Genomic DNA, 15,862 nt, shown 5'->3' with positions numbered 1-15,862 from the left:
ATTCTACTCTGCGACGGCCTCGTATGTCACTCTCCCCCAAGGGATAAAGATACCCACAGCATGTTTGCACGCAAGCCACTTGCTGCCGTTTCTTGTAGATTTGAGTGGTAAGGCGAACACGTTGAGCGTCATGACAATTTCCACGCCCTGGAAATGTTTTTGTTTATTTAAATCATCAATGGATTTCCGCACTTTTATCACGCGGTTATTTGAAAAACTTGGCAAGCGCTAACAAAAATATAAACACGCTATTTTAGTTTCGGTAAAACATACAAGGAATTACCGCAACAATATTTGTTCCATCGGCTTCCTGTGCAAACAGCACGGCAATGGTGCGTACAGTCCTGTAGTTACATTTGTTAATAATTTAGTGATGCGTAACAATGCGCACTCCTTTGTCAGTCCACTGCTGGAAGAATGGCTACCCGTGCCTGTTGGTCGAGGGAGTTGTTTGACCACACTTCACCATGCTAGTTAGTGCAAGTATGTGAAGTACTGGTACACAGATATGACTCGACATTTTAAGTTAGGCATCGTTAGGAGTCGAACTCAGGTCTCCGGGTTTCTAGCGCAGTGCACTTACTATATACTATCCTATTAAAAACAAAAAGGAAAGTGTAACATTCATAATGTACATGGGATGGCATGGGCATCTATGAAAAATAGCTTCATAACGCATCGGATTTGTAAATATTCTGATTTAGTGGTCAGTTACACTGAATTGAAAATATCAACGTCCTTCCTGTATACTGTCATACAATATCGTTACAACACAATTTAGGTGTATTTAAAGAAATAATAACGTATAAACTGGACATAGTTTGTTCATAAGATGATGCAACCATGAACAGAAGAGGAAGCTGCGCATGAACAGGGGATGGACTTACAGACCATGGGGACATATCCACTGCTGGATGAAGGCCTCCCCATGTTATTCTCGGTACCGTAATTGTTTAACCATACCGGGTGAATATAATGTGAAGGTCAGGACCGGTTCGGATATCAGTTGCTATCGATGGTTAAAGCCATTGTCTAACGAAATATAACTATTTTAATTTGAAAGCGATCTGGCCACAAATGATAGCTCAAAGAAGTAGCTTAGCATATGTAATTTTATATAGTAGCCATATGCTCTAAAAGCATGTTGATTCTAAATCTGGAGAGACAAACCAGAGGACCCGGAGAATAATCCACGAGACCGTGGGAAAAGAGAACACGCAAACTCCAAATATACAGCAGGCGTCAGGGTCGGGATCGAACCCACGACCTCCTGCTTACCAGGCGAGGTAGTTAACATCTCTCCACCCGTGGTCAGGAATCGAACTCTGTTTTTTTCTGGTGAACGCCGCAGTGGACTAGAATAAACTGCAGCTGCAGTGCGTATCTGTGCAGGATTCATCCTGCTTAGCTTTCGATGTTCGACAAGTTGGACGCATTCCAGATGAACCGGCCATAGGCCAGCCAGGCAAAAAAGAATTCGGCCCCCCAAAAAAACCTCGAAATTGCCATTCGCACTTATTTCACAGTAATTTTCTGAATTTCGATTTAAAGCTTTCGTGACTGCAGGGATTCATCTTCTTGGTTCTTTCGGTAAAGTCACGTAGAAGGAAAATAATAAAATAATAATAATAAACATAATAATATAATTCTCACCACGTTTCGGCCACAACACAAGCAGCCGTCCTCAGGTGAAGAACAGGTCTGTCGGAAAGTCAGCGTCTGAAGCTGTTCTTCACCTGAGGACGGCTGCTTGCGTTGTGGCCGAAACGTCGCGAGAATTATTTTATTATGTTTTATTTTTCTTATTTTATTATTTCCCTTCTACGTGACTTTACCGAAAGAACCAAGAAGGAGTAATTTTCTGGTTGTCTTTTTGTAAAAGTTATCTGAAATATTTTATAAATTTATAAAAACACCAATCGGCCAACAACAAACAGCACAATAAAATGCGGCGTGCAATAGCCGCGTCTTTAAACGTTGTTTTATTAACCACACACACACACAGGAGACGAGCACGCATTGCTTACCCAGGTGGTTGTGTGGGTCTTCCTCCGCGCGTGTCACCTTAATTTCCACCTGGCCAACTTTGTAGTTGGGAACGGACAACCTTGGCCTCGATGAGGCTGCTCCATCCATCTCCACAGACGCAGGCGATTGGGTCGGAGTTGACGCTGAAGCAGCAGTAGCAGCAGCTGCGTCGCCAAACACTTTGGTAACCGCGTAGCACTTATGCCCCCCCGCCACCTTCACGGAGGTCTTCGTGTCCGTCCAGGTGACCAGCTTCTCCTTTTCGACCTTCGCCTGCTGCTTCTCCTTCTTCCTCCTCGTAGCCGTCTCCTTCTCGGGAGATGCTTTGGCGGACTCCACGTCTTCTTCGCTGTCACTGCTGGCACCCAGGGAGTCCGAGCTGCCGTGGTGAGAGCGGAGAGACAGAGGATCGACCAGGAGACTTTCCCTCGAGGGTGCCGCCGTCTCCTCGGCCACGCCATCCGAAACGACCTCGTCGTTGTCATCATCATCATCCTCGTCATCCTCCTCCTTCCTGTCATTCTTCTCGTCTTCCTCGTCAGAAGAGCGACGTTGCCACTTGACGTTCTTCATCATCTTGCGCCGGGACAGAATCGTTTGCCTTTGCTGCTTCGCCTTATTCACCACCAACACCACGTTCCTTTCGTCGGGTAGCCCAAGCGACGACGACGATGGTGATGGTGATGATGGTGGTGGCTGCTGCTCTTCCTCAATAATCGTAGCCTCGTCCCGATTTCTCGCTCGTACCTCGAAGGCTGCGTGCCCGATTCGCCCGTCACCACCACCACCACCGTCGTCACCCACGAGGTCATCGAGAGACGCCGTGGAGCCCATCCATCGGCTGCAATCGTACCGCTTGTTCTCGCGCGCCAGACGCGTCTGCAGGTAGATGGCCACGAAGCGCTCCTGCTTGAGCTCCGTTTCCAAACGTCGGACAGTGGCGCACGTGGCGTCGAGCTTGCGCGCCAGGCTGTCGGGGTCACCGGGCTTGAGTTCCAACCGAGGGGGGTCACAGTCGGGGAACTGCGCCTTCCAAGACGACTCGAATTCGTCAGATTCTGAACCCCACATCGTTGATTTTGGTTTGTTTGTTAACGCTTCGCTCGCTGCCTTACCTGGGAAACCTCACACACTAGCGATCCCCAACGGAGTTTGTAGCGCGTTCAGCGTTGTCTATAACTTGTGAGCTTACTCGTCAAACACAGCCCTGACTTCTTGGTTATTATTAGAGTTTTTGGTCTTGTGTAGTAGCAGTAGTATTGTTGTTGTTGTTGATGAAACGACAGAAATACGATCTTGTTACGTCCCTCCAACCTCTCCCCCCCCCGTCAACTCCCCTTCTCTCCACCTACCTCAATGAAAGAGAAAAAAACCTCTGCAAGGTCCGTATCTGTTGTTGTTCGGTACTAACAAATCAAACAAAAAAAACACACACGCAACGATAAGTTAGTTGTGGAGCTCACACGTGGCGTGCGTGCGTGCGTCTTTACGTTTGTTTGTTCTTCGGAAAGAGATTCGCTGCGATCCTTTTGCTTGAGTGAAGAAGAGTGCTTATGGCATTCGGTGTGTGCCGACGATGTTCTTCCTGCTTATTCTCTAAGGGAAGTTGACGTCAATGGGGGAGATTTGGGGGGGGGGGGAGGGTGATGGTGACTTCACAAACTCGCATGCAGGTGGCGCTTTAACAACCACCACCAACAACAACTACCACCACCTCGGAATTTAGCCGTAGGAATGTAGCAACGGGCGCGCCACCTACTTTAGGGGCCGTCCATAAATGACGTCACGAGATTTTGGACGATTTTTGACCCCCCCCCCACCCGGCGTCACAAAAAGTCAGACCCCCCCCCCCTCAAATATGACGTCACAAAGCTCTGCCCCCCCCCCCGCGCCCTCCCAAAACCATATTTCCATTTTGAAAATAAAACATGCTTCAAATCGCTTTAAACTATTGTAATTGTAGGGCGTATTTAATGATGTAATGTGGTGCTGCACTCTGATGTTGTAGGAGTGTTGTTATAACAATTAGTGTTGTTATAACAATTAGTGTTGTTATAACAATTCAATATTTATTTAAAGTTGCGCATTTTGATGTGAAGTCACAGTTCTCAAACCCCCCCCCTCGTCACACATCGTCACAAATGTCTGACCCCCCCCCCACCCCAGGTGCGTGACGTCATTTATGTACGGTCCTTTACTGCGCTGCGCCTGCGTGCGTTCAGAAACTCATCTCGGTACGCGCACGTGTGCGTGCGTGTGTGCGTGGTGGATCATTGCGGCGCAGGATCGCGATGTTGGTGGCAACGGTTTGGAGAGGGCTTTGATCCAGCAGTGGATTGATCACCGGTTGACGGCCGCTAAGTGCTGTGGTTGTACGTTGAACTTCTTTAGCCGACCGTGCTGATCGGAGGTAATTGTGTGTGTCGGTCTCCGTTGGCCACTTGCGGCAAGAGCAGTTTGTGAGCATTGGAACTTGCACAGACGGGAAGAGAGTCCTTGACACACTGACACAAGAGAAGACGCGGGGACTTGGGGAGAGACAGAGGGACATTGGGAGAGGCACACGAACAGATGTGAAGTCACAGACACTGAGCTGGACAGAGGCATGGAGAGAGACACATAGAGATTGACCACACAGTGGCACCGTGTCACAAACACAAACAGAGGTATAGAGGGAGACACAAACATGGACCATATTCTTGGTTCTTTCGGTAAAGTCACGTAGAAGGGAAATGATACAATAATAAAAAATAAAACAATAAAAGAAACATGTACATTGTGACTTTACCGAAAGAACCAAGAATATGAATCACTGCAGTCACGAAAGCTTTAAATTGAAACATGGACCAGTTACAGAGACCCAAATACACGGGAGAGACCGACACAAACACGGAGAGAAACTCACAGTATTGTATTATTTTGGGAAAATTAAGTAAAAAAACAAAATATGTTTTTTTCATGATTGGTAACTTTGGATAGACAGTGATCTCGATTTGATTCTAAGCATGCACATCCCGATGCTTATTTGCACACCTTCCGTGCTTTGGTTCCATTCTCTCTTGTCAATGTACACGTTTCTTTTCCACGTCATTGCAGGTGACATACACAATAATGAAATACGTTCTTATTTCGACACACGTGCAGGAGCTATATATGGATTGTTGCATCACAAGACCATGAGATATAGAGACAGCTTTGGGAGGCCCTCATCCTACAGCGGATAGATCATGACTATTGATGCCTGAAACCCAGATCTGTTTAAGAAATTCGCTCATTCAGCTTCAAGGGCTTATTGTTTAAATAGTGATGCAACTGAGTGCGCGAAACATTCACGGAACGTGACGTAGAATAGGAATTTCCACCCAAAGGCTTAAGCGAACATCCTCATGCGAGACATTTATTAACTTGTGTTGAAGTAATTAATGTCCTGTAGGCTACACGGATGCAGCTAAAGATGAACAATGATGCGACTCTAATGTCAATCTTGACGTTTCATGAGGGTCTTACATTGGTTTGGTCAATTCCATTCATGAGTGGTTACTTATTTTAGCAACCTTAGATATGATGAGTCTTGATCCCAATGAATACGACAATGATGATGCTAAGAATTACGATGCTATTAAATGTATGTGTAAAAATGACTACAGTATTTCAGAACGCACATTTACTCAACAGCCCTCAGTCAATCCACTGCTGGATTTCGCATGCCATGTGGGTCATGGTGGTTATTGGACCGCACTTATTCAACAATGACAATACTATATCTTTCTGGTTTGATCCTGTTAAGGACTTGCTCGGCAACATTTTTGTAATTGGGTAAACATGTACCGGACTGTGACATTTTGAGCATATACTAAAACATATGCTACACACTGTATATCCACATCACAAGCAAAACCAGAAACACACAATTCTCTCCGAATATTTTCCAGGTCGCTTGGAGACTGTAGGTGTGACCATTAGCCACATCCATAGCGAGAGGAATGTTGAATAATATATTGCCGTGTGTATAAATATTTTCCGGGTCATCGACCTAGACATGTCCGGCAGAAATAAAACACATTCCTGCGGAGGGAGCTGGTAGGAACGTTTGGTTGCTCGGTCAATGGCCAGGGTCAACGGCGGCGTGATGTATTCCGCAAATATGCCCGACTGTGAGGGCGGGCACAAGCCGGCGTGAGTAGGTGAAACGTTGAGTTTTATAAGGGCACCACGGGGTGACCAGCCCCTCCTCACCCAGCCCCACCCCACCCAGCCCCTCCCCACCCTCCCCTCCCCACCCAGCCCCTCCCTGCACGACGGACGGACACAATAATCCCCTGTGGGCTGGTGGAACCAGTGGGTTCCCTACCAGTAAAAAGCAAATGTAAACTCTGGGTGCATGTATAGCATACTTCAACTGGTCTCCCCATCATGGCTTGAAATCCCATCGAGGTCAATCAGTATTCCCACCAGGGTCTATTAAATACCGCATCGAGGTGAACACCACGAGGTGGAAACTATTGCGCCAACGCCTTGACTTTGTACAAGAACATGGCATTTCACTGCTTGACAACCACGAGATGACATTAGAACTGCTTTAGCAATGGAAAACTTGACTTGTGAAGTCGTTTTGTTACACTTCATTCCGATAAATTACTGTATGGAGGTTTTCATGTTTGTGCTATGGGTCCGTCCATAAATGGCGTCACGCACCTAGGGGGGGGGGGGGTGTCAGACATTTGTGACGATGTGTGACGAGGGGGGGGGGTTGAAAAATGTGACTTCACATCAAAATGCGCAACTTTAAATACATATTGAATTGTTATAACACTAATTGTTATAACAACACTCCTACAACATCAAAGTGCAGCGCCACATTAAATACGCATTACAATGACAATAGTTTAAAGCGAAACATGTTTTATTTTCAAAATGGAAATATGGTTTTGGGGGGGGAGGGGGGCAGAGCTTTGTGACGTCATATTTGAGGGGGGGGGAGTCCGACTTTTTGTGACGCCGTGTGACGAGGAGGGGGGGTCAAAAATCGTCCAAAATCACGTGACGTCATTTATGGACGGCCCCTCTGCAGCTCTCCGTAGTGATTTCAAGTTGTACAGTGTTGTTCGGAACAGTCTAACGTTTCCGTCAAAGTATGCGAGTTGTTCAGCATGGCGATTACTCTTGCAGATCAAACCGATTTTGTTTTCTTACCTGGTTAAACAAAGTAAACTTTAAACTTCAAGTCCAACGTGTCGCTGCACATGCTGAGAGCTAAATGCCAAGACGTACCAAACGGAAAAAAAATAGCTATTAAGAAATCCATTGTAAAGTCTAGTGACGTACGTGTGTAGTGAGTTCAACTGAGACGTCCTCTTCAACTCGGAGGCAGCGTATTTTATTCTTGAACACAACAGGACAACCTAACACAACGACCTAGGGTGGTGACCACCCTGGCTACGTAACAACTGCTAACGTGGACCGGAGCTAACAGCATACTGCCCGGACCACGTGCTTGAAGACTCGCAGACTAGAACGTAGATGAAGAGTTTCTTCCCTGGGGTGGACAGCCCAGAGCCCTCTTGGGGTTCGGCTTATATTCTCTCCGGCATGGCCGGCTCCAACCCCTGGCCCCGCCTCCCTTCCAGAACCTTCCTGAAGAACCTCGGTTCCATCACGTGACTCTCTCACTGCCTTAACTGGTCACGTGTCCACCCGTGTCAACTAGACTGTCATGGCCTTACCCGACCTTCCCTTCGGGTGGGCACACACCTTGCCCGCTCGGGCCGTTACTGTACTTGCAGCCTGGTGACATCCCTTGATGTCATTACCCACACGCCGTGCCCCTCTAAAGCCGGTACTCCACCCACATCATGGTGGCATTAAGTAATGTTACAACACACACACACACACCGTGCCCCTCTAGAGCCGGTACTGCACCCACAGCATGGTGACATCTATGAAGTCACTACACGTGTACAAAGGACTTTGGACCTCTATTTAGGTGCATGACATTCTGAAGATTTTTTTTTTAACCAGGATCAGTGGAATAAGGTTCATGTGCTTTGGGAAATGGTATTTGATTGTATCACCAGTCATCCTACAAACCGTTAGCCCCACTTGGGGATCCTTGGTCAGCAGCCCCCCCCCCCCCAACACATTTAAAGATTACTGGTGTTGAAACAGAATTATCCTCACAAAGTTTGTTACCTTCCTTAAAAACCAATTGTATTCATTAACACAACAGCCTTGATGTAAGGTTGAGAGTAAATACTCTTTGGGTCTTTCGGTAAAGTCACGTGCTGAGGCAGTCCGCCCGTTGTATTTTTCAACTCAAGACGATAGCTTGCGTTGCGATCGAAACTTCGTGATTTTTATTATTTTTCTATCTACGTGACTTTACCGAAAGACACAAATAGTATGAATTCCTGCAGTGACGAAAGCTTTAAGTTGAGAGTAAAGTTCTCTAGTTTATTGCAGAGGTCAATTCATTTGAATATACTGACCAGGTAATTTTTAACAGCCTAAACCTTTACTCCCAATTCAGAAGAGATGACGCTCAGAAGTTTGCATAGTCATTTAAAGGTTAACAGACGTTCCATGTTAGAAAACAAATCAAGTTTTATTATTTTTAAAAACTGTATTTAACATGACAGATCTGAATGAAAATAAAAGCTAAACTCATCGCAAACAACTCAAGTATGTTTCAAAAATGACAACTGTTCTAAAAAGAGCTGCATGTGATATGGGGGGGGGGGGGGGAAACACGTAACATATCTTCCTTGGAAAACAATGAAAACACTAAATACAGTTTTGACCCCAAAACAAACTGAAGCGGCAAAAGTAACTTTTCCAAAATGTCAAGAAGTCTATTGATAATTGGTTTAATCATATATATGCTATCATTAAAAATACCATAAACAATCATGGTAAATTACAAGACGCTGGAAACAGTGTAATGTTTAACATTTGGCTTGATGGATACAGTATTAAATAGTATTAACGTTTCGAGAGCAATATCCAATTATGCCATATAGTTTAATGTTTAAAAAAAATACATACAAAAGGAAAACTTAATATATGCTACACGAAGTTGAATATCTATGGGCAGTTGAGAGATGTGTGTCCAACTTCCAGGCAATATTACAGCAGCTGTCTTGATAAGCAGTGGCAGAAAACTACCAAGTCGGAGCAGTGTTGGCCAGTCGTCGCATACGCCTGTGTAACAGAAGTGCAAGAAGCATAAAAATTGTTAACAGCAGTTAAAAATATTGTAAAGGAACAGGGAACAAAGTTAATAAATAGTACATGTCATCAACAAATAATACACACGCATTTGTGTCATTACGTAAGTCTACGTGGTTTGAAGGCAGCATGGACGTGAATGCATAGAGCAGAACACAGTACAATATCCACTGCCCTCTGTTGCCTCCCACGCAACCTGACAGCCTATAACAAACAGTTAAATGTGGCGGTCGCTTCAAAGTACTGATCAGTCTCAACTTTGCTTAGGTACCGCAATTTCATGACTGGGCGGATTCCAGGTGAATAAATATTACGTGAACAAAAATGCAGCATCTGTATACCATTGATGCTTTGCCTATTTTAAGTACAGGACATGTGTATAAGTGAAATGACTGATCTTATAAACTGGCTGTCAATAAGAAAATTACAAATACAATCGACTAGGTTTCCTTCATGTAAACTTATTGCCACCAACTCATACCGGGTGTTCCTGTCCTGGTCCCTAATCTTTTTCTCCATCTCAGCATCAGTGAGGGTCTCCAGGAAGGGGCACCAGGCATCGGCATCGCCAGCATTCCGGATGGCAATCTCCACTATCGGCAGCGGGTTCTCACTGAAAAGAAAAAGCACAGGTTATTAATAATAACAGCGTGAGAATGGACAATGGCAAGAACGAAACCACGAATACAACCCTAGGAGGATATTCACTTACGTGCCAAACACGTAACACATCCAATAGTTAATAAAACATTCACACGCACCTTTTGCAAGGGCGTGGCACCGACCTGAAGGCATACGTGCGCTGGTGCCAGCTGAGTTGGCCACGGATGCTGTAGGCAATAGTAGTGACAAACTCCCCACCCAGTCCCAGCTCCGAGCAAAGCCGGAGCGCAAACTTTTCCGGCGAGTTCTCCTTCTCCGCCATGTCCCATTCAAACTGATCCACCAGCGAGATGTTCCCCACGTGGATATTGAGCTGTTTACAAACGAGAGAGAGACACACAATCAGGTTAGATTTCATGTTCACAAAACAAATCGATGCACGGTATTCAAAGCATATGCCACTGTGGCGGAAAGATCTCCACTAGAGGAGCTTGAGAGAGCCCCTCTTGTGGCTATTTTGGCCTATTCTTCCACGCTGGTAGAGGTGGGAGCAACCAAACCCTTCACCACATGCAACCTGTCGATCGACTGTGGTGTACCCATTCATACTGCATGATCAAAACTTTACACGCGTATTTCAGAGTTCGCAAAGTGGGAATTTTAATAGGCCTTTTGTCCATAAACCCACCCACATAATTGTTATATAAAATGGTTTCTCACACGCTTAATTTTTCGAGTTGTGAATACATACCGCATATTTAATAAAAAAAATCTACCGTAACAAAATAAAAAGATGCATCCCTATAATTATCTTAAGTTACTGCAGATGGAAGTGCTTCCACTAGACAGCCCCGAGGGTATTTGGCATACTCTTCCACGACGACCAAACATCTTGGTAGATGTGAGAATACTCACAACTATCTGTGACAACTGTGGAGAACTACAAAGCTGGTTGCAAGCTTGCAAATGAAATACCTTGACAATGACCCGCTGGTCACTCTGGTCGTCCAGGATGCTGTCAGTAGGGTAGGCCTCCACTTGGCTGCGAATCGCAGCTGCGATGGACGGCACGAAACTCAGCGGGTTCAGATCCAGGTCGTCGCACAGGATCTCGGCAAACATCTCTGGCGTGATCAGCTTCTCTGGAAATGAAAACAATCATCATCACTGCTCTCATCTACACAGCAAACTGAAAACTCATTTGTTTAGCACTGCTTTTTGTGATGAACTTTGAATATTGCAGCAAGATTAATGTTGCTTTATAACTCCCATGTTCACCACGTCTGCAGATTTATTTGATCTCGTCAAGGAGCATAAACCAGCACGCGAACTCGGCTCCTCCTTGCAACAGCGGCCTTTGGCTCGCCACCGGACAAAGACGGTCACCGCATGGCACGCTTTCAGATGCGCTTCTGCGTCCGCCTGCTAAGCTCTTCCAACATTTGGAATCCACTGGAGCTGTGCAGTAAATGTAGATTGAAAACTAATTTATTACGAACTGCGTTTTGTGTTTAGTTTGTTGTCCTTCCCCCGCACTTCCGATTATAGCACGGTTGGCTACGTACGGTGCGAAAAAAATGTCACATACATACCACAGTATGTTTCATCTGACAATGATGCATGTTAGCTGTCTAAAGTGCACTTAAGAGTCACAATAGTGTTATATAATGATGCAAATTGTACAATCATATTTATACTTTCTTTGTTGGACAACATTACACAAGAGACATATTCAATGTATTCAGCCCCAATATCATGGTTTGAGTCGTAAAAAAGAGTTCTCACCATGCATATTCCACGTAAAAGTGTCTCTGAGCTTCTGTCCATCGATCTCCATGTCCAGACGAATGGGCACCAGAATTTCGGACTGCATCGCGTTCTCATGAATCACTGCCGGGTCGTGGTCATCGAAACTGTCACACAAAATGTACAATGCACATGTAGTTTTGTAATTGCACTTTCTTTGTAATTCAAAGTTCAAGATGTCAAAGCCAACACTTGCAATCTCTCAGATCCCACAAACGCTGCACTGTAGACCCATGACCTTCATTGATATGCCCCAACAGTATCCCACCATCTGCTCCGAGGCATTCTTCCTTGGTCACCAGACATGTGGGGACCATTCCAACGCCTGTCTCGGTCGCCAGCCATCCTCCACACCTGTGCTATCCAGTGCAAATGTGTTTTTTACTTATGTCTACAACAATTACATGCCGTGTTACCTTTCAAACTTACACATTGCTTATCAGATCTTGGCGTGAAATTATTTGCATTATCTAAGAAACCTGTGCGCAAATGCTCACATCTTTCAAACTGCTTAGTCTCTCACTCTCTGATCCATGCTGTAATACAAACATAACTCCTACCTAAAATACCCTTCTATTTACACTTACCTCTCTTGACAGTTAGCACCAGTTACACCACAATGTAACCGTGTGCATGCACGTTTGAAAGGTACTCTTGATGGACAACGTACCAGAGCGGGAAAGTGCGTTTTTTGTCGCGGCCCATGCGGTTGCGGTTAATGGGCGTGGAGCAAGGCACTGCGTCGAGATGGTGAGAGCTGTTGGGCATTGCTGGCACCCACTGGTTCGGCCGCTTTGGCTTCTGTTCTCTGAAAAGTGCCGAAGAGTCATTCATTAAAGAACCAGCTAAACATCCGGTGCAAGAAGCTAAACAAGTTGGTACCAAGCTGTCCGATGGATGGAGTGATTTTATTTGAAATAAATTACAATTGCAAAAGTGACTGAAGGCTTTGTAGGCTTTGTTCCTCAAGCACCGAATAACTTTTTTTACATTAGGTATAGTGCTGCGCTCTATCCATTCAGCGGCGTACAACTCACCATTAACATAGTTCAAATGTTTTCATCACCTTATAGTTTGTACATAACACATCAATGCTAAAACTGCCAGGCTCTTTTCCGGATAAAATGTGTCCTTGCTTTCCTCTACACTCCAAAAATGAGTGCTGCCCCGCAGACAAATGTATTATGTTGTACGTAAGCATATCAGACATAAGGCTGTCTCAACTGCAAGGCAGCCAGTGTAGGAGAAAAAAACTAGGATAGTTAATTAAATTGAGAAGCTGAACTGACACAAGTCAGGGGAAAAAACTATAGCTGGCCACAATTTCTTCACGAGTTTATTCTCTTAATGCATTTAAAAATTTGGTTTTGCATCTTCTCACAGCTCACCGAAGGTAGGCAGGTGGCTCGGTGCTAATGGAGACTGCTTTGTATTTGTCATCATTGCCTTCCAGGATCTCCTCCACCTCGCAGGCCTTGAGCAATGTCACACTGGTGGCCAGGGTTGTGTAGCCATGGTCTGTACAAAACATCAACAAATGTCAAGCACGTGGGATATTTGTTTATTCGTCAAAACATCTCCATTATGAATTTTGACACAACAAAACATGGTGGCACCATGGAATTAGGTTGCAAATTATAAAATCTTAGCTCTCCCCCTGATGATAACATTTATCAGGACTATAAGAATAGGTTTTACCCTTTCTGGCAATAAAACAGGTGTTAAGACGTTAAAACACCAAACAGAAACCTTTAGCAAGGAATCATCAGAACTGTTAGGGTTAAACTTGTTAGAAAGCAAGGATAACACTGTTGAGCTCATCTATAGGTTTTGGGGGAAAATTTGGACTCGAATTTAATTGTCGCCCACATCCAGTGCGCACCTTCACATCTGCTAATAATCTCATCCTGCCATCGCAGTGTCTGTCTACATCTCTTCATCATTCCCTCCATTGCCCCCATTTACATTCTTAACTTTTCACATCTGTCATCCGACTTCCTAGCCAGATGCACCTCCGATTAGCAGGGTTGGCTATGTACGGTGCGAAAGAAGTTCAACATACAGTATTGACATACATGTCCTGGGCTCATAATCATGCAACCATACTATCCTTGCCCCTGCAATGTCCCCATTCCCACATCTTTTGTTTGACGCCCTCCCTTGCCCCTGCAATGTGCCCATTCTCACATCTCTCGTCTGACGCCCTCCCTTGCTCCTGCAATGTGCCCATTCCCACATCTTTCGTCTGATGCCCCCCCTTGCCCCTGCAATGTGCCCATTCCCACATCTTTCGTCTGACGGACTGCCCTTGCTCCTGCAATGTCCCCATTCCCACATATTTCGTCTGACGCCCCCCCTTGCCCGTGCAATGTCCCCATTCCCACATCTTTTGTTTGACGCCCCCCTTGCCACTGCAATGTCCCCATTCCCACATCTCTCGTCTGACGCCCCCCCTTGCCCCTGCAATGTCCCCATTCCCACATCTCTCGTCTGACGCCCTCCGCTTGCCCCTGCAATGTCCCCATTCCCACATATTTCGTCTGACGCCCCCCCTTGCCCCTGCAATGTCCCCATTCCCACATATTTCGTCTGACGCCCTCGCCTTGCCCCTGCAATGTCCCCATTCCCACATCTTTGTTTGACGCCCCCCTTGCCCCTGCAATGTGCCAATTCTCACATCTCTCGTCTGACGTCCTCCCCTTGCCACTACAATGTGCCCATTCCCACATATTTCGTCTGACGCCCTCCCTTGCTCCTGCAATGTCCCCATTCCCACAGATTTCGTCTGACGCCCTCCCCCCTTGCCCCTGCAATGTGCCAATTCTCACATCTCTCGTCTGACGTCCTCGCCTTGCCCCTGCACTGTCCCCATTCCCAACGGCCCGTCGCCTCACCGTGCGACGAGGCGACAATCTTCTTGCGCTCGTCCATTGTGGCCAAGCGGCGCCATAGCGAAGGGTACTTTTTGTACAGGGAGCCCCTGAACATGCGCAGGTAATTCCCCACCTGCAAACAGACAGACGAATGAACGATTTAATAACACAAAAAATGTATCTAACATTTTCTCTCTGGTAAACAAAAACCTGACCTGGGCCTCTCCCCCCCCCTTCAACTCGCAATGACCAGCGTGGTGAAGTATGGTCAAAAACCGCCAACACTGACGGCGGGGGAAGTATTTATTCAGCAGTGGAATAACAAAGGAGCCAGGCTCTACATTACAATTAAATGTAGTTACCATACGTACGATAAAAAAAACCCATACACAAATGACAATGAAAATAATGGCTGCGGCCTAGCGATAACAGGCTCATCCTCCGAGCTTGCCTGGTCACCCCCGCGGGGAAACCCGTCCCGAACCTCGGCGGGCCCATTCAGACGAGGCCGGAGTCCGAGCCAGTTGTATCTCGGTCAAATGTGCACGTATCTCCCTCGATCCGATCGGGGGTGAAATGTATATTGTGTACGTCTGCTCCCTCACCTCGGAGCCGATCATGAACCATTCTCCGGCATCCTCGAGTTGGAACTTAATGGGTTTGGGCCCGTACGTCCGACTAAGCGCCATTGTTCCCGTGGAGAGAGAGAGCGGCGCGGATGAAGATGGCGATTCCGATTCCTTTAACGTTCGATTCCCGAAATCGATTAACAAATTTGAACGGTGCGGTGACTATTGAATCGATGAGCGAGTGTGAAACGAAATGAGAATCAATTGTAACGTGTGCGCAGGATTAAGTAAAAGGATAAGTGATTATCTTTGTGAAGGCGTTCCTTTTTAGAACGCAGCGCATGCGGGATATATTTCAGCTGAGCGCGAAGCCGATTACATCGAGGAATCGATTAATGCATTTAACGTGTAGGGTACAATTGGGAATCGAAGGTTGGCTAAAGAGATAACGATTCGATGAGAAAATCGAATCCAATGTGTTTACAACGCGAGTTCATCGTAAACAAAGTGGTAACGATTCCAATGCGGAATCGATTCCATATGCTAGTAACCACATTGTTGAGTTAAAATAAGAATTGGTTTTACCCTTTCTGTCAATAAAACAGGCGTGTTAAGATTTTAAAACACCAAACTGAGACCTTTTGCAAGGAATCATGTCTGCGTTAACCACACATACTAAGCCTGTTTGAGACTAGGCTCTAAAGAAAGCTGTCTCTGGTGTGGACCAATCAGTTTCAACGATAATACTGGTAGGAACCA

At 45.8% G+C, this 15,862-nt stretch overlaps 2 protein-coding genes across 6 annotated transcripts in view; both read right to left on the bottom strand.

Moving 5' to 3' along the window:
- Positions 1–8,299, bottom strand: part of LOC133348875 (breakpoint cluster region protein-like) — a 125,772-nt gene extending 117,473 nt beyond the window's left edge. The window contains exon 1 of one of the 2 annotated variants that reach the window (XM_061561950.1): positions 7,222–8,299. Coding sequence is in view for 1 of the 2 variants with exons in the window: in XM_061561947.1 (XP_061417931.1) it covers positions 2,028–3,099 (1,072 nt within the window). In the remaining variant the exon portion in view is untranslated. Of the gene's footprint in view, positions 1–2,027; positions 3,606–7,221 lie in introns of those variants that run through there. The other variant, XM_061561947.1, reaches the window with a different exon arrangement.
- Positions 8,300–8,610: 311 nt separating this feature from the next.
- On the bottom strand, positions 8,611–15,281 carry SMARCB1 (SWI/SNF related, matrix associated, actin dependent regulator of chromatin, subfamily b, member 1). 4 transcript variants are annotated; one of them, XM_061561953.1, is made up of 9 exons: positions 15,140–15,281; positions 14,490–14,667; positions 13,050–13,179; positions 12,332–12,469; positions 11,641–11,768; positions 10,831–10,997; positions 10,014–10,228; positions 9,734–9,865; positions 8,611–9,225 (listed from the first exon to the last, which is right to left on the bottom strand). In XM_061561953.1, the coding sequence occupies exons 1-9, from the start codon at positions 15,221–15,223 to the stop codon at positions 9,186–9,188; spliced, it is 1,212 nt and encodes a 403-aa protein (XP_061417937.1). In that variant the 5' UTR covers positions 15,224–15,281; the 3' UTR covers positions 8,611–9,185. The 4 variants fall into 4 exon arrangements, with proteins under 4 accessions (XP_061417937.1, XP_061417938.1, XP_061417939.1 ...); XM_061561954.1 differs by having other exon boundaries at positions 10,038–10,228; positions 15,140–15,255; XM_061561955.1 differs by having other exon boundaries at positions 14,556–14,667; positions 15,140–15,255.
- Between the last annotated feature and the right edge of the window lie 581 nt (positions 15,282–15,862).

This window comes from Lethenteron reissneri, chromosome 28 (assembly GCF_015708825.2).
Source record: "Lethenteron reissneri isolate LAM-NWPU_2019-01 chromosome 28, ASM1570882v1, whole genome shotgun sequence".
Classification (NCBI taxonomy): Eukaryota; Metazoa; Chordata; class Hyperoartia; order Petromyzontiformes; family Petromyzontidae; genus Lethenteron; species Lethenteron reissneri.
The sequence above is the reverse complement of the archived record's forward strand: the minus strand, read 5'-3'. Positions and strand labels throughout refer to the sequence as shown.